Below are 17,845 nucleotides of genomic sequence, written 5' to 3'. Positions count from 1 at the left end.
TGCCATCCAACCGTTTTATACAGTTACAATTTCTAAGGCACCAGGGTCTGCCAGACTTTGTTTATCTCATATTTTACTGGGTCAGGCACATTATGCATCTTTGCTAAAAACTGCAAACCTTCTCTGATACTGTAGCATTGTCCTTCCTATTCTTACAAAATGGACTTTTTTTGTTACTGAACATCATTTGTACCCTCACTGCTGGACCTGCACAATTTAATGGTGAAAATTCAAATAGATCCATCCATACTCATCTTTCCAAGAGACAACATAAATTATTTTAGCTCAGAACCACAATGACATGAACTGCAGAAGCAGCTTGACACAGCAAAGTGAATTCTCCATCAGGTGAAACAGAAAAAAACCAGAATCTCCGTACAAAAAATTCTGTAAAAACAGAATCTCTGTTAGCACATGGATTTAGGCACGCAGGTGGCATCGCCAGTACTTGAGGAAACATCAGGTAACAGCCAGTCAAACAAATATATTTTTAATATTTTATAGTCATCCCACAATCCCAGTACGTCTGTTTCTGTGGTAGGTTTAACAAAGTGTGTTAGCATGTTTGATGATTCACAAATCAAAACGTGTCTCAAACTTGGCTAATAACACTAGGCAGGAAGCAGCAAATCTCAGTTGTCAGGTCCCTAGCATTAAACCTTTTCAGAAGCCAGACTCCAGCCGAAAAACTACTGCCAAAGTTAAAATGCGCGATACGAATGCCCATGCACTGTTGGGCAGGGTATCGCAAAACACAAAGCAATGGCGAACAGATGTCCTGCAGAATGACACGCATCTGCAATGCAATACCATGATCTTACAAATGGGAAGTCTAGTTTTGTTTACGAAGGAGAAGTAAATGAACCCAACCACAAGTCTCTGACACCAATCTAGTTGTTTATTCTGGCAAAGGATTATCTTTCTAAGACTCCAATGCAAAGTAGTACCAGATTTTCGTAAAGACTGAAGCCACAGCAATAGCTTGTAGTCTGCTACCCACCTGAACCAAACCCAGATGGAAGTGTTTCATATCAGTATGTCTGATGGACTAGATATATAATGGAACAGAACATTAAGCTTCTATGAAAAAATAGATGAGATTTGCATGTATAAATGGCACATAGGCCAAAGACTATGGTCAAATAAAAATGTAGAAAAAATATACCAAAAGCCCCAAACGTGTATTTTTACCAATTCTCTTTGAACAGATTCTGAACCACCACGTTATGCACGTAGACAGCACCACCGTTAAAACATTCCTGTTGGTCTCTCCTCATTTTGTCTTCTCTTAAACCATGTCTTACATATTCTTGAAAAGCCGCCATTTCTGCTGCTTCGTGCACTGCTGCAGGACACCAGCATTCTCTGATGATGGGGGTTTTGTGCGCTGGCATAAAATGACGTTAGCCTGGGTAAACTCACTGCAAACAGCCAAAGCACTGCATTGCAGAATGTGTTCCTCATTTGTGTCAGATCGTTCAGAAAGGTGCAGCTGAGGTCTGGACACTGCCTTGAAAAAGTGGGAGTGTATGTCTGCAACTCTTTTCTTCCCCTACGGGAGGACTGTTTTGGAAGCTCCTTTACTGCACAGATAAGGTCCCAGGCAACGCAGCTTTCAGGCTTCATGCTTAGGGTGCTTTGGCTGCGGAAATTCGGCCACGCTCTGTGCAGTGACCACAGCCCAGCGGCCACTAAAGCCCTGCTGCCGGCTGCCGCCGTCGCACCGCGCCCGGCGCTCTCCCGCTGCGGGTTTCCGGCGACCCCTGCGCGGCAGCAGGCGCCGCTCGGCCGCGAGAGCGCGCCTGTGCGGGGACTGCGAGCCGCCGCCGCCGAGCCCGCACCGCCCGCCGCCGCAGGGATGAACGAGCGCCGAGATCTGAAGCTGCGGGGAATGGAGTTGCGGCCGTGCGGGCGACGAGCCGCCCGGGGGGCCCGGGGCCCGCGGCCGGTGCCCGACTCCCAGCGAAAATAAGCCCCGGGGCGGCGAGCGCGGGCGAGGCTGCGCTGGCGCGGGCGGACACCGGAGCCCGCGGCCGCTCTCGGGGCGCGGCGCGGCGGCGCGGCGGGGCCCGGCGCAGTGAGTACCCCTGCGGGGCGGCGGGAGGCGGGCCGCGGGGTAACTAGCGGTCACCCTTTGTGCTCCGGCGGGCGGGCGGCGCCTGCAGCCGCGCCGGGACCCCGCCGCGGCCCCGCGGGCGGAGGGAGCCGGCCGCGGCCGGGCCCCCCGCCCCAGCGACGGGCGCTGGCGCCGTGGCTTCCGCACGGATGAGCTGCGCCGGGGTGCGGGGGGACGCGCAGCGTGTCGGGCTCCTGGGGGGCAAAACGCACCCCCCGCCGCCGGCTGCAGCCCTTCGCGGAACGGGGCGCAGTCCGGTGCGAGCCGCAGCCCGGTGCGAGCCGCCCGCTCCCGTGGCCCGGGGGAGGAAGGCGTTCGCCGGCGAGGCTGCCTCGCTGTCCCCGGGGACGGGTTGCTGCTGGTGGGTCGCGCCGCCGGCGAGGCTGCCTCGCTGTCCCCGGGGACGGGTTGCTGCTGGTGGGTCGCGCCGAGGGGTCTCCGGGGGGCTCTGCGCAGGGCCCGGGAGCAGCCCACGGGGCCGGGAGGGCAGCGGCCCCGGGCTGGCCGTGGAGCGGCCGCCGGCTTCCCCCCAGGCTGTGAGCCGGCAGTGAGCTTGGCGTGTTGAGCGTTGGGTTTCTCTGATGGTCTCTGCCTTGCTGGGCGCACACGGTTACGCGCTGTGGCTCTGCCCTGCAGAAGTGGCGAGCATCCAAGTCTCCAGTGGAGTCAGGGACAACCAAAGTGCTCGACGCGTTGGCGAGTTGGAGTTAGACTGCCGAGAGTTAGGACACCCAAAATAAAATGTGTTTTTAACAGTGTTTTTTGTGTATGCCTTCAAAAGAAGAATAGTTACATGTGGCATGTCTACCAAGGATACCGTGAAGCACAGCTCATTGCAGTTTGTAGTGCATTTAGGAGTTGTCCATTGCAAGTGCCTTTAAAGTATGATTTTATTCTGTACTTTTTAACACTGAGGCAATCAGGTACTGGCAGAGGTTACCCAAGTGTATGTAAGTTATTCATCATATGGACTTTTGAGATGAAGATCAGCTGTTTTTTGACAATCCAGTTCAACTACAAGCTGGAGGGCCATAGCTCTACTGATGGTACGGGGAACTTGGGTGTTTTGCTGCTAACTGTGGTCTTATTACAGCACCTGCATTTATCCCTGAAATAGCCCAGGAGTCAGATTTTCAAAAAAGCTCAGCGTCATTGTGGGCACTAACGTTTGGGCCAGTCTTCTAAGAGCTGCGCATGCTGTGTATGCATACAGTATGAAAAGCTTTTCTGAAAAAAAAATCTAGTCCTTCTCCAGCTAATCAAACACGAATCCAGCTTCTCCTGCCTTTAAACGCAATCCCTGGTGAGGGGCTGTGTTCAAACACTGTTGCTCTGAGTGGGCCTTCACTACCTTGCTCCTCGCGGAAGTACGGCTGGCTTCGCAAATCAGCTGCTGTCGTTTTCGTTGCAGTTTCTCTAGGATTTCACAATTGCGAAGTGCCCCGTGGGCTTCTCTGCCTTCCGTGACGCCGTGTTCTTGGCAGTGCAGTGGCGTGGGAGATGGCTGAGCGCAGGTGAGTGCGTTTCTCCTGGTGCGATAGGCCACGGGGCGAGGCGTCAGTCGTGGGGAGAGGATCCAGACAGCCAGCTCTTACTTTATCCAGAGCCTGGGAGTCTGTGCGATTACTGGAAATGACCTTCGCAGCTTTTGACTGCATTCCCTCTGAACTTGGAACGTTAGTGAAAGTTAATAGTATAAAAGTAATAACAAGCAAGAATCCAGAGCGGAAATAGATGCATTTTCTGAAGATTTGTGGGGGTTGATGCAAGCATGACATTAACTTGCATCTACTCAATCTAAGCTCATTCTGTCAGTAAGATTGCAAAGATGAATGTCATATCTTTGCATTTCAGTGTCAATTATTTTTGCTTTAAATAATTTAAAATGTATAACAGACATGTCTGTTTCCTGTCCAAAGAAGAATATTTTGTATCCAGTGTCAGTATTCAGGTGCACACAAAACCAGTCAAAAGCGTGAAAGAGAAAGGTGTCACTCCAAGTTTAATCCTGACTCTGCATCTGCAGTTACAGAATTTTATATTCCAGTACTCAAGAAGTGCTGTAGTATCCATCATACGTTTTCATTGATCTTATACAGAGCATGTTTAACAGCATGCAATTTTCCTTCATTCTGCTACTTCTCATTATTTCCCATTAGCGAGGTTATTCACTATCACCTTTATGCAGTTAGTATTTCTCTCTCGAGTGGGCTGAATCCTCCTAAGTACCATATAAACTGTATCAATGGGGGATCTGGCTCCAAGTATGTTAAATGGAAAGAGTTGAGATGTCATCTTCAAGACCTACCCACTGTAGAGGCAGGATGAAGTATAACTTTAACTAAGGCTGTCCTAGGCCTGGAGGACCTCTGGAAAGACCTCTGAGCATAATCCCCGTTCTCTCTGCCTCTTGATTTGGAAATAAAAAGCCAGTAAGTCATTTCAGTATGTGTTTCCACTGGCACCCGGGTGTGGACTCATCAGTTGGTCCCAGCTTCTCTGCTTGTGTGGCAAATGTTAAATGTGCACAGTTCTTGTTCTTCCTTACTGTGTCATCAATACCTTCCATGGCCAAGTTAGGGCTGGTGACAACATAGTCCATAAAGAGAATCCATCTATGAAAAATGTGATGCCAGGAGTACAACATATTTTAGCTCCAGTTCGCTCTATGAGGCAAATCAGCGTGCTTTTGGAGGAACCTACGTGTTCAAGCTGCACTTAGCTACACATAATTACCTGTACTGCAGGTACGGGCTACGTGGCACTGAACTGCGAAGGTAACTTACCCAGCAGCCAGCTTGCAGAGGTTATATTTATCGGCAGGTTTTCACTGTTATTTGTGAAAGAAACGGTAGCTTTGACTGATGGGCTCCAACACCATCTACGTGTTAGTATGAAATACTTAAAGGCCTTCTCTGTATGTTTATCTAGCAATAAGAAAAAAGTAAAATAGTTTGGAATGGTAATAACTTGAGAAGCAAAATATGCTCATGTGTTTGGAGACAACAGGCCAAATTTCCCGTTAGTACAGAATCTGAGTTACTCCACTCACTGCCAGTTTTCAGTAGTGAGGAGCTAGCCCCGAGACACACCTTCTGAGGGCTCACAGAGTACATAAGGAGCTTTTTTAAATGATTGTTGATAACTTTCATCTCTCTTTTGACTGTTGTGAAGCTGATGGCTCTTCTTATTTCTCCAGAGAAGAAAAGAAGACAAAAATTACCATCTCTGGTAATTTCTATCATTATATTTCCAGTTTCCATGGAAACCTATGTGGTGCTCCACAGTTGGGTAACATTTCAGTATGTTGCAGCAGAAATCAGATGGAGGGAAGACTGGGTTCTACACCTTGCGTGTTAATCAATTAAAAATGTTTTTGAAATTCTTTTCACATTGTGTTGCAATCTTCACTTAGGGTAACAATGGAAGAAATCAAAGTAATCAAATTAAGCTATCATGGCCTGATGGTGCATACACCTGTGCACATAACTGCCACTCTTTGATTCTGATAGGCATTGACGTTCATTTGGAGGAATTCCTTAGTTTTAGTAGGATTATATGGATTAATGCTATGGAAACTGAAAGTATAATAGCAAACTGTTTGTCAAGTTGACTCTAATAGAAAGCTTGCCAGAGAGGTAGTAACAATCCCCTTGTTGTAATTTATGTTAGCAAAGAATTCTGAAAATAAGAACCTTTATGATTCTCTGTCTTCACTCCTGTTCTTCCACTACTAAGGAAGAAATGCATCTCAAAACCGGTTTCCTCTGAAGAGTTGGTAACTTCATCTTTCTGCCTCTTCAGGATTTCCTTTTTTTATTCCAAGCTTTATCAACTTGAACACAAAGGCACATAATCTTACTGGGACAGCAGAAGGTGGTACAGAGAAGGAATACACAGAGAGAGACCAGTCCGCTTCTTGTAACTGCGGTCAGCCCATGAAGAGTGAGCGCTCTCAGCCACCCGAAAGTAAGTAAAGTATATAGTAACAGGAATAATGCAGTCTATTGTCAACCTGTAAATACTCCTGGATAGACAGCCGTGATAACAAGATACACAAAGAAATACATTAATTAGAGAATTTTCTAAGTGTTTTACATTTGAACGGTGAAAACCCAGTATTCACTTTACAACTGCACTAAACCATAATGGTGAAATATGGCAGTGATTGATGCTGTTCACTATAACCAAACTACAAAATCTGATCATTTTGTATGTATTTTCAAGGTATTTACTGTATTTGTTTCAGAATACCGTGGAGAAAATGTATGCTAGTCAAGAGGATATTGGATACGATTTTGGAGATGACTCAAAAGTTGGAAGTCAGACAATTAAGCCTAATCCAAACATCGATGGAGGATGGGCTTGGATGATCGTACTTTCCTCTTTCCTTGTGCACATACTTATCATGGGGTCCCAAATGGCCCTTGGAATACTCAACATGGAATGGCTTGAAGAGTTTCATCAAAGTCGTGGCTTAACAGCGTGGGTTAGCTCCCTTAGCATGGGCATTACACTTATTGTAGGTATGTTCCAGCACAATTTATGTCAAAACGGCAAAGATTTTTAGACTATGTTTGCCACTCATCCCTGAAGTATTTTTGTACAGTTTTCCATTTTATTAGCAGAGCTGCCCAAGTTCTCCTGAGTTGCCTTTTTAAAGTCACCAGGAGAGATTTTACAAATTAGAGGGAGAAAGGGAACAGCAGGGAGGATGACAGAGAAGGCAGTTACTCCCGGAGACAGCATGGGCAGGACAGGAGGCTGTGACTTCAAGGTCTCACTAGAATTAAGAAAATAGATGAGCTGTGAAGCTTGTGGTCCTCCCCGCACTCTGTCTGGGAGGAAAGAATGTTGAATTTGGACAGTTTGTATTTCAGTGTGGCAGCTGAACTAAAATTTATTTTTTAAATTGTGGTTGGATCAACCCAAAATAGTATCTGGAGGGGTATGTTTGTGTATATACGTATATATGCATCTCTGTCTCCCTAAATTAAGATTGAAGAAGTTGTGTTTAGGCCTGCTTAGAATATTCCATGGAAAATGAAATAAAATGTTTACTTGCTAGTTACTTGTGAAAAAAGCCTGCACTCAACACAGCATTAGTATCGGGAGCAGCGGTTTCAGTTTCTTCCTCTGTTTAAACTGTTTAAACTTCATGAGGCAACTTTGATTTTAGGTCCTGCGGGTATTTGCTAAGTATTTGGTCAGTTGATTGAATTTTTCTATCCATGATTTTAAACAGTAATAGGGAAAATAAACTGAGTTGCATGAGTAGCCCAATGTTTAAAGTCTTGTTTAAAACATTAAGAATCTTCATGTGAAAAATTATTAAAGAGTGTAGAGAAGTAAAAAAATAAATATAACATTTTTTCATGTTCTTGAACAGGCCCTTTCATTGGTTTATTCATCAGCATGTGTGGGTGCCGCAAGACAGCTATAATTGGAGGGATATTGAATGCCCTAGGTTGGATACTGAGTGCCTATGCCTCAAATGTGCACTACCTCTTCCTGACGTTTGGAGTGGCAGCCGGTAAGAGCGGTACTAGAGTTGAAAATTTCTTTCAATTATTTTTGATTTCTTTGAAGCTTACCTGGATGAGTAAAGAGGGAAGTTAGACTGTAAAGTTATTGCAGCTTTTCTTTCACACTGTTTACAGCCTGTTATCTTTTCAGGCAACATTTATTTACTCAGTGGATCAGGCCCAATGACTTTTGTTGTCATTTAAATCTGTTGTATGAAGGTGGTATTTTTATCAGTTTCTCTGAAGTAAATATATTGAAGGACATTTTTAATTAGAAGAATTAATGTAACCCAAACTCTAACAAGTGGAATTTAAAGATGTTAAAACACTGTTGAATTATACATCTAGTTAGCTCCTCTCTGCCACAGGAAGAAACAGCAAATGGTTTCTACAGGAGTTGCTCCACATTAATAAAATACCAGATTATGATAACGACGTACTGCTTCAAAACCCACTTTAGAGAGTGTTGTGGGTTACTGCTGGTAGGCAGCTAAGCCTCACACAGCTGCTCGCTCGCTCTCGCACAGTGGGATGGGGGAGAGGATCAGAAGGGTAAAAGTGAGATAAAAACAGTTTAATAGGTAAAGCAAAAGCTGCACGCGCAAGCAAAGCAGAAGAAGGAATTAATTCGCTGCTTCCCATGGGCAAGCAGATGTTTAGCCGTTTCCAGCAAAGCAGGGCTTTACCATGTAACCGTTACTTGGGAAGACAAACACTACAACTCCCAATGCCCCCTCTTCCTCCTTTCCCCTGGTTTTATTGCCAAGCACAAGATCATATGGCATGGGACATCCCTTTGGTCAGCTGGTGTCAGCTGTCCCAGCTGTGTCCCCTCCCAGCTGCTTGTGCACCCCCAGCCTGCTTGCTGGTGGGACAGCGTGAGAAATGGAAAAGGCCTTGGTGCAAGCACTGACCAGCAACAGCTAAAGGATCCCTGTTATCGATGCTGTTTTGGTCACAGATCCAAAACGTAGCACCATGTGAGCTGCTATGAAGGAAGTTAACTCCATCCCAGCGTGAATTAGGACAATGCATGTGGCTGTACTTCATAAGTAGTTTGTAGCAGAGAATATTCAGATTACATTAACAACCACTAATAAATAACAACTCATTTTGCTACATTTTTTACAATCAAAATCACTGACAGAAGTGATATTTTGTCATTTTTATTGGAACTAAGTCTGTAGAAAACCTTTTGACAAGTGTAAATATGAAAAGGCACGTGTGTTTAGTCATGTTTCTTGAAAACAAATAGATCCTTAGTGCCCGAATGCTCAGTTACTAGCAAAATGGCGCTTCCTGTGAAAAATTTCAGTTACTTTAAGAAAGTTATGTAGAAGAACCTGGTATTATCTACTTAAAGCACTACTCGATTTTAATCACTGCTCATTTCTGGGAAGGGAAACTGTTAATAGATATGAAACAAAAGTATTAAAGTGATCCAAATAAGAAACAGAAAATTTGACCTTTAATTATTATCTGAGCAAGACTGAGCAATTCAAGGGGCTTTGAAACATTATTCCCTTGACAGATAACATGGCCAGTTACGTTTGCAAATGAAGCATGGTATCTATGTTATGTGTAACAGACAGAAGCATTATGAAAAAAAAAATTGTTTGCAATACTAATAGCTTCAGTATCTTCCATTTCCTCAAGCTACCCTTTCACAGAATTTTACAGTAATCTGCAGAAGTTCTGTACATAATTTTTTATCTAGCTCTCTGGAAGGAAAAAAATTGAAACTAGCAAGGATCACTGTGATGACTCTTTATGGCACCGTACCGTAGATTTCAGTAATGTTGTAAATTCCTGAACGAAGAACAGTAATTACAGACAGGGTTCTGCCCTTGTCCGAATTTCTGTTTCCATATATAATGAATATAATCAAGCAGACTGGAATCTGGACATGCTTTCTCTCAGCCTTGCTGCTTTTCAAAAAGAGCATACACAAAATATCAGACAAAAAGGCAGAGATCATAGAGAGAATTTAAAGAGGGGTGAAAACTGTGTTTTGAGAAGAAACTTGAGGCAAATTTTCACACGAGGTGGAGAAGTGAGGGGCTGTTGCAGGAGTAACTCTGTCCAGAAAACCAATGAACAGATGCTGGAGATGCTTCCTCCAGCTCCATGAGACCTCCACTCACCGTCCCCTCACTCGCCATCGCCTCACTCGTCTGTCAGCTCCACTCACCGCTGCCGCCACATGCCATTGCCTCCGCTCGCTGTCCCCTCACTCACCATCGCCTCTCTCCCTGTCTGCTCTCTCATGCTGCTCTCGCTCCCCACCCCATTGCTCCCTGTCCCCTCACTCCGTGTCCCCTCACTCACTGCCAGCTCTACTCCCCATTGCCTCACTCGCCGTCCCCTCATTCACCCATCCCCTCACTCATGGTCACCTCACTCACCGCTATCTCAGGAAAGTTTCCTTCACGTTCACATGGCTGTTAAATGTAAGGCTGCTGTTCATTTATGGCAGCTGCCTCCTGCTGGGATCACTGCTGGGCCTCCATGTGGTGCTGGCGGCCTTACTCACAGCTCCTGTTCTGCCCATGGTGGCCAGCAGTGCCAGACGCCCTCACGCAGCGCATCCCCTCGATCCCACCCTGCCGCCTCAGCTCCCGTTCCCTCAGCGTGCTTCCTTTCCCCCAGCTCCTTGCAGTGTTGCCCCTCGCCTCCTGGCTGCTGTCTTTGTGCCAGCGCCGCGGGCTCTCCCGCGCGCAGCAGCAGCATGGCGGCGCAGGGGAGCCTTCTCCCCCCTCGCCCGCCCCGGGGTGGGCGCCTGGAGCCGCTGGCGGCTGGTAGCCCCTGCGGGCTGGGGGCAAAATGGCAGCCGGGGCCCCGTGGGCAGGGAGAGCAGAGCCGTGGGGGGGGGGGGGGGGGGACAGACCTGTGGGGAAGGGGGTGGAGAGGTCCGCGGCCCTGTGTCGGCCTGTGCGGATGGCGTGTGCCTTCGGGCATGACTGGACTGCCTGTTGCTATGCAGCCCACGGAGCGGAAAGGGAAGGTAAAACAATGTATAGAATTTCTTATTTCTCAGCATGCGCAGGGAAGCACAGTAAACAGTAACGCAAGCACAAGCCCAGGCTGATTTTTCACAGCGTGTGGCAAAGTCAAGGCCGGCGGGCCTGGCGGGGCCTGGCGGGGCCTGGCGGGGCCTGGCGGGGCCTGGCGGGGCCTGGCGGGGCCGGCAGTCTTCCGCGGGGCAGAGAGATGGCCGTAGCGTCAGTGGCCGGGTCTGGGGAGGGAGGGAGAGAGACCGTGCGCTAAATAAAAGCCTGATCATGGGTGTGCATAGCTAAGACATAAATGCTGCTGACGGGCAAACCAGGTCGGCTCTGGCCGCGGTACAGTGCTGTGGTGCGGAGGTGCTGTGTTTTCAGGCTTTGCTGGAATAACGGCTCTTTCTCTGGTCTAGTTGTAGCTGGATCGTGCTGTAGCTGCATGCAGCTACGTTATCAGCTATTTAGGGAAACTTTTAAGCCCAAAACACTCTTCTAAATTATGATCACAGTGAATCTGGAAGCATCGTCTGCATACACCTCTTCCATTCCAAATCCCCTCTGTTAGGAATTTGCTGTGAGAAAAACTGGGCAACTGTTACTTGTAATGATGTGTTTGCACAGCTCTCAATGCTTTCTGCTTGAAATAAACATTCATACGCTGTTTGTTTAACTCTAAGTGGGAGAATTTTCACAAAATTAGAGGTCTGCCTTTTAAGAATATGCCCACGCAGCTGTTATGTGGCCCTTCCTGGACTTCCCTGGAGTGCCCAGAGAGGAACCTGGAAGCTGCCCGAGGTCCCACCGCCGGGCTAACCCCTGTGCTGACTGCTGCAGTGTAGCTCACGGTCACCGGGGCTCCACAGCTGCAGAGCAACGACCGAAATGCAGCCTGGATTTGCGCTGCTGGTGAACTTAGGCAAAAGCAACAAAGATGTGCTCACTAAGCAGTTTCTGGGTGGTGATACAATCAGATGCAAGTATTACAAATACAGAAATTTCAAAAGAGGGTTTGTTTATGTTTGTCCCTATATTAACTGTCACTAATTTATTGTGGGATGTTTGGGGCAGTCCTCGTTTTGGCTAGGATAATTTTTTTGTCCCAGGAGCTGCTGAGTTTTGGGTTTGGTAGGAGAAGAATGTTGATAACTGTGATGTTTTCAGTTGTTCCTATGAAATCAAGGACTTTTTCTGGTTTCTCACATTCAGCTAATGAGCAGGTGGGCAGGAGCTGGGAGGGGCACAGCCAAGCGGCTCGCTGAGCTGGCCAAAGGAAATATTCCATACCATAGGCATCACGCTTGGATTTTGAATGGGGGTGGGCTGGGGGGCAGGAGGGTCTCTGCTCTTCTCATTTCCGTGAGTTCGAATCCTCTTGTTTCCAGGATTTTTAACTTATTTTGGAAATTTGGGATTTGGGGGTTCAGCGGTCGCTGCTCAGGGACTGGCCACAAATCAGTCATCAGGTGGTGAGAAAAATTATGTTGTATATGGCTTGTTTTGTATATTAATTATTACCATTATTATTATAATTGTTAGTATTATTAATAGTAGTATTTCTTTTGTTGCTTTATCAAACTGTCTTTATCTCAACCCACGAGTTTCCCCTTGTGTCCATTGCTCCTCCCCATCCCAGTGGGGAGAAGGAGAGGGGTGAGCGAGCGGCTGTCAGGTCGTGGCTGCCGGGTTAAACTACAACAGGTGCTTTCCAGTGGTGTTATGCTGAACTGAGGTGAAGGTTTTATTTCCATGTGTTTCAGTATTTCCAGCAGTTAAACAGCAGTATTGTATTCTCACTGGAATGAGTATTGCAAATTTTGGAAAATACTACAAGGTCAAAATGAAAGCTCACATGAGAATTGAATATTTATTCTTGGTTTTACTCCTGTGCTTGTGCAAAATTTAGGAATAAAACTGATTCATTTCTCACTGCTTTTTTTTTTGTTGGCAAAAAGTTCCGATTGATTTCAGGTTTTGTTTTCACAGGTGTTGGAAGTGGCATGGTTTATCTGCCTGCGGTGGTCATGGTAGGGCAGTACTTTCAGAAGAGAAGAGCGCTTGCGCAAGGGCTCAGTACCACGGGAACAGGGTTTGGAGCTTTCCTGATGACTGCCTTACTGAAGTACCTCTGCACCGAGTTCGGGTGGAGGAACGCCATGTTCATCCAGGGCGCCATCTCCCTGAACCTTTGCGTCTGCGGGGCACTTATGAGACCCCTCTCTCCCAAAGACATTGTTAGTGAAAAATGTGTTGTGAGAAGTCGTAGTGAAGACAATCAGGCAAAAGCTCTGTCTTGTTCTGCAGAGACTATAAAATCTAATGGAGTCCTTAGTGAAGAACTGGAAAAAAAAGAAGACCCGACAAATGAAGAAGTGCTTGACAGTGTTCCGCGCGTAGAAATGGGAGGTAAATCTAGAAGCGGAAGGAGTATGTACGGACTGCGTGTTCTTAAGGCAGTGAGCCAGCTGACAGTTACAGTCAGGAAGGGCTTTGCGATATGGTACTCCAGCTACTTTGGAGCTGCATCACTGTTTACCAATAGAGTATTTGTGGCCTTTATAATTTGGGCTTTGTTTGCCTATAGCAGCTTTGTTATTCCCTTCATTCATCTTCCAGAAATAGTCAAGCAGTACAACTTATCTAGTCAGAACAATATATTCCCTTTGACATCCATTATAGCCATTGTTCATATTTTTGGTAAAGTGATCCTTGGAATCATCTCTGATCTCCCCTGCATCAGCACGTGGAATGTCTTCCTCATGGCTAACTTTACCCTGGTCACCTGCATTCTTACTTTGCCACTAATGCAAACGTACGTTAGCCTGGCTGTGATTTGTGCTCTAGTAGGATTTTCTAGCGGCTATTTTTCTCTAATGCCTGTTGTGACTGAAGATTTAGTTGGAACTAAACACCTTGCCAATGCCTACGGCATCATCATTTGTGCCAACGGGATATCTGCATTGCTTGGACCACCCTTTGCAGGTAAAAGTTCAAATCTCTAACCAACAGATGTTTGTGTCATAGTTGAGTGACTTATTGTATTATTAAGATTTCTTACATTTTGAGCACGTGTAGTTAACTAAATCACCGCTGCTCCCGAATGGACCGTAACATCCAGCTTTACATTGTACAAATTTACAGATCCCACCTGCTAGGTGCCAGCTCACTCTTCCCACAAATGACCATACTTGCAATAACCCCAAATCTATTGCAAGCTATCCTTTCAATGGTATGTTTCCTTACACTTTTTGAAAATGGAGAGGTTTCACCTATTTTCATGTGTTTTTTGTAGTATATGCACTATATATACTCGTGCCTCTAGATGAAGAAAGGATGAGCGGTTTTCAGGTAGGCAGGTGGCTGTACTGTACCTGTTACCCCCAAGAACTGTGAGGTGTGTCTGGGTGTCACCACGCTAAGCTGCCAACAGATGTGTTGATGCAACTAACTTGGCTTTGCCTTCCTTCAGCCAGAAATACCTCCTTTGGGGACCGCACTGCTCATAATCTCTTTACGGCCATCCGCAGCAGAAGGTGGAAAAGTGTATGTTATCCCTAAAGTTACTTAGGTTTAAACAAACATCCATTATAAATTTTCTCACAGCAAGAGATGCAGAAGTAGAGGAGAGACAGGTACTGGTTGCCAATACTATAGCCAGACTACGGCCATCTTTTAGAGAGACGCGAATCAGCAGAAAGCCATGAGGAGCCTTGTGCGTAATGGCCGTGGCCAGCCAGGGCTGGCAGCAGGCTCAGCTGAAGCCGTTAGCAGCACGGGCAACCCCGAAAAGCGAGAATGCGCTCACCTTCTCTCCACACCAGTGAGTGAGCTGACACGATTTAGAAGAAAGCTCACCCAGTGCCCTTTGAGAAGCAGCAGTGTTTTACTCTGCCGCGTACTCTCTCAGCACCTCTCAACCTGTGCTAAACACGTCTTTGTGTTTGGTCAGTAGCAATGAAGCAAATAGGATGCAATTAGTTGATGTAGCAAAAGCTTCTGATCTTGAGGTTACATTGCAATCATCCAGCAAGACATGAAGGAATTTTGCTATTTTGGGTTCTCGAACCTTTCTGAAGTAACTTTGACGTATTTTTTTTGCAGAGGAATTAAGGCTGGAATGAGAGTCATTGCAGTACTGAGATTATGTATCTTGAAAAGTCTTCTGTCAGTGTGTGAGTCTTTGAGAAAGCTGTTGGGAACGCGTTTGCTTGCACAGGGCACAGCATCTGAACTAGCCCGGAGTATCGGGTATTTTGCAAAGAAAATAGTAGGATAGAAGAAGTAACTGGTTTGGGATTCCAAAATGTCTATTTTAAAGTCAGACATATGATAACTTATTTGCAAAATGTACAGTTTTATGGAGAAGGTTGCTTGGATGGCACATAGCTAGAGTCCCGTTTTAAGACTTCCAGGATACTTAGAGGAGGTGATAGATTTTGCACTCTTTTTGGGTTTTGGTGAAGGAACAAGAGATTTTGTTACTAGATTTCCATTTGTAGCATCTAGAGGAGGGGACAATCACCATCTCTTTTTTCAACAAAGCAGTAAATGGATTTGCCTGAAATGTCATAAGAGAAATGACTGAAATGACATAGAGAAATGTGCAGTATTTTTCATATTTCCCTGTGCAATGTACCTTGTTGTCAAGCTTTGTAATAAACATGTTTTGTCCTTATTTTGCAGGTTGGATCTATGACATCACAGATAAATATGATTTTTCTTTCTACATATCTGGCTTGCTATACATGGTGGGAATAATATTTTTACTTATACAACCTTGTATTCAAAAGAAACAACCAAGAGAAAAATCTACGGAAGAGGCACAAGTATAGAACAAATTCCAGAAGTTTTTTTACAGAACTTTTTTGTTTTCATGTTTCTCTTGTATGACAGTATGAAGCTGTTTTTCTTATGGAACCAACCACACTGAGCTGTACTTACGTGAAAAGCAAATGTGCTCCAAAATGCTAATAAATTATTAGAGATATGCTTTTTAAATGAGTTAAGATCTTTTACTTTAGAACTAACAAATACAGTGATTAAACACACCCTGCCAGTCTTTTAAAAGTGGAACAATGCTAGGAGCCTTTACCCGTGCTTCTCTTTTAGCTTTTCACCATTAACCAGTGGTGAAACTCCATTGACTGCAGTGCAGTTACTCCTGATTTTCACTAGTCCTACAAGAGAATGTGACCAGGATACAAATGATTTATAAAAGTCCTTCCTACTATGTATTCTGTGTGATAAAAGATTAGTTACTGAGTATGCGAAAATTATTGTATTTCTTACCTGGCTAGTCAAGTACTGTTGAAAAGCTTGGACAATAATTCAATTAGTGCAGTGTATTAAAATTACTATTTCTGTGATGCAAAACTGAAGAAAAGTTCTTATATTTTTCTTAAACTACTCTCTACTTCAAGGATTTTTTATTTTATTTTTTTAAAGTATGAACTGCATAATAAAGTAGCCATCCTCAATACATAGGCTGCGTTATAAATGCTGTGACACTAAATGCATCTGAAGTAAAACAAACATAAAAGCAAAACCAGACAACATATGGAAAATATTATTGTTATTCACAAACTGGAAAATGTTTCCAGAAACGGTTCGACGTTTCTGGCTGCTTTACCCGATGAGAGCTATTGTAGAACTTCGTAACGTTGCCATTGAGTCCTTCCATGGGACTTGCTTGTCAAGTAAACAGTGCTAAAGAAACAGAGCTGGGCAAAATTGGCCAAATACAGTTTTAGAAAGAGCTGGACTACAGCACACTGAATTTTATTACAATTAATTTAATAACAAAACCTGTTACATTACGATCAGCTGTGTTGCTGCTCACAATGTACACTATGAACTGTCTAAGACTGGTCACGTTTGAGATGTTTATTTGCTAGAAAATTAGGTAGTGCAAAGCATGGAAGAGCTAAAGACCATTTAAAATATTCAAATAAAGTTTCTTAAACAACATTAAGCACCTGGTAATCATTGCACAATGTTTCATACAGTGGTACAAAACATAACTTTTTCAGCTTTGAGAGGTGAATCTGATGTTAATTTTCCTATATCAAGTAAAAGTCACTGCAGGTTTTTTCCCTGCTAGTGTTATGAAAGTATTTTCATGACAAAACATGTTCTTAGTTTAATACTGATACATGCTGCTGGAATTCTTTAAAACAATTCTTTAAAAACAATTGATACAATTGATATTGAACAAATATTGGGGAACAGTTCAGTATGCAAAGATCATTATACAGATCTTTTTTGTAGCTGCAAGGTTTGTTAAAAAATTGTTCTGAGCCTTGACTTGTTCTATATTGCAATTCATCAGCTGCTTAGTTTCATGCTTGTACAACTACTGGCAGGGACGTACTTTAAAATAGAGCACTGAAATGAGCCAAGTTAAAAAAGAAAAGCCTGAACTACTTTAAGATTTAGATCAGTTCATTCACCTAAGATAGTTATGTATGGCCTTTAAAATTCACATTAAAACAACTGAGGTGGCAGTGAACTGCAACACATGGTGTGAACACAGTCAGTCATTTCTTAAAATCAGCTTTTTTGTTGGAGAAAATGTTCATGTAAACTACACTTCCATATCAGTTCTTTTGTTACAGGTTTAGTGTCTTCTTGGTGTGAATGCTGCTGCTAGCGTATTTTAACTGAGCTTTCTTGTATTGGTGACGTGTATATGTTGAAGTGATGATTTCCCTCAATTGCCTTTTTTTTCTTTTTGAAAGATGTGTACCCTTTATACTTAGATCTTCACTTCATCTTCTGTCAAAATCAACTTTCTTTGCCTATTACTGTAATGAATAATATGTTGTTCACTTATGCTATATCTGCAATGTATCTTTCCATAGAAGTCTTTACTGGGCCATAGGATGGGAATAAACTTACATCATCCAAAATTTCACTTTCTGTTCATTTACTAATTAAACTCATTATTTTTAAGTTAAAAATGAAGATTCTCCTGCAAAATGATTGTTCTTCTTTCTTGTAACAGAAGGGACAGGTATGTGGTTGATCAAGGAGAAGGGAAGGTGGGCTGACAAAATCCAGTTAAATTAGGATTTTAAATTAATATTCACTCAGTCCATATTGGCTAGCAGGGGTTCTAGTTTCCTAACCTGAAACTGCCTAAATCTGTTATGAGAGCGCAAGCTAAGAGAAAAATTCATTGGTGGTAAATTGACAGAAAGTGAGAA

At 44.4% G+C, this 17,845-nt stretch overlaps 1 protein-coding gene across 4 annotated transcripts; it reads left to right on the top strand.

The window, feature by feature from the left end:
* The first annotated feature begins 1,461 nt into the window (after positions 1–1,461).
* Positions 1,462–16,438, top strand: SLC16A14 (solute carrier family 16 member 14). Of its 4 annotated transcripts, none has more exons than XM_075417963.1 (7): positions 1,462–1,527; positions 3,528–3,630; positions 5,921–6,085; positions 6,366–6,642; positions 7,506–7,649; positions 12,627–13,622; positions 15,324–16,438. In XM_075417963.1, exons 4-7 carry the CDS (start codon positions 6,381–6,383, stop codon positions 15,470–15,472), a joined length of 1,551 nt encoding a protein of 516 aa, XP_075274078.1. In that variant the 5' UTR covers positions 1,462–1,527; positions 3,528–3,630; positions 5,921–6,085; positions 6,366–6,380; the 3' UTR covers positions 15,473–16,438. The 4 variants fall into 4 exon arrangements, with proteins under 4 accessions (XP_075274078.1, XP_075274077.1, XP_075274080.1 ...); XM_075417962.1 differs by lacking the exon at positions 1,462–1,527 and adding an exon at positions 1,791–2,077; XM_075417965.1 differs by lacking the exon at positions 1,462–1,527 and adding an exon at positions 2,442–2,477.
* Positions 16,439–17,845: the final 1,407 nt, after the last annotated feature.

Source organism: Opisthocomus hoazin, chromosome 4 (genome assembly GCF_030867145.1).
Source record: "Opisthocomus hoazin isolate bOpiHoa1 chromosome 4, bOpiHoa1.hap1, whole genome shotgun sequence".
Lineage (NCBI taxonomy): Eukaryota > Metazoa > Chordata > Aves > Opisthocomiformes > Opisthocomidae > Opisthocomus > Opisthocomus hoazin.
This window is presented reverse-complemented; position numbering and strand designations above follow the sequence as displayed.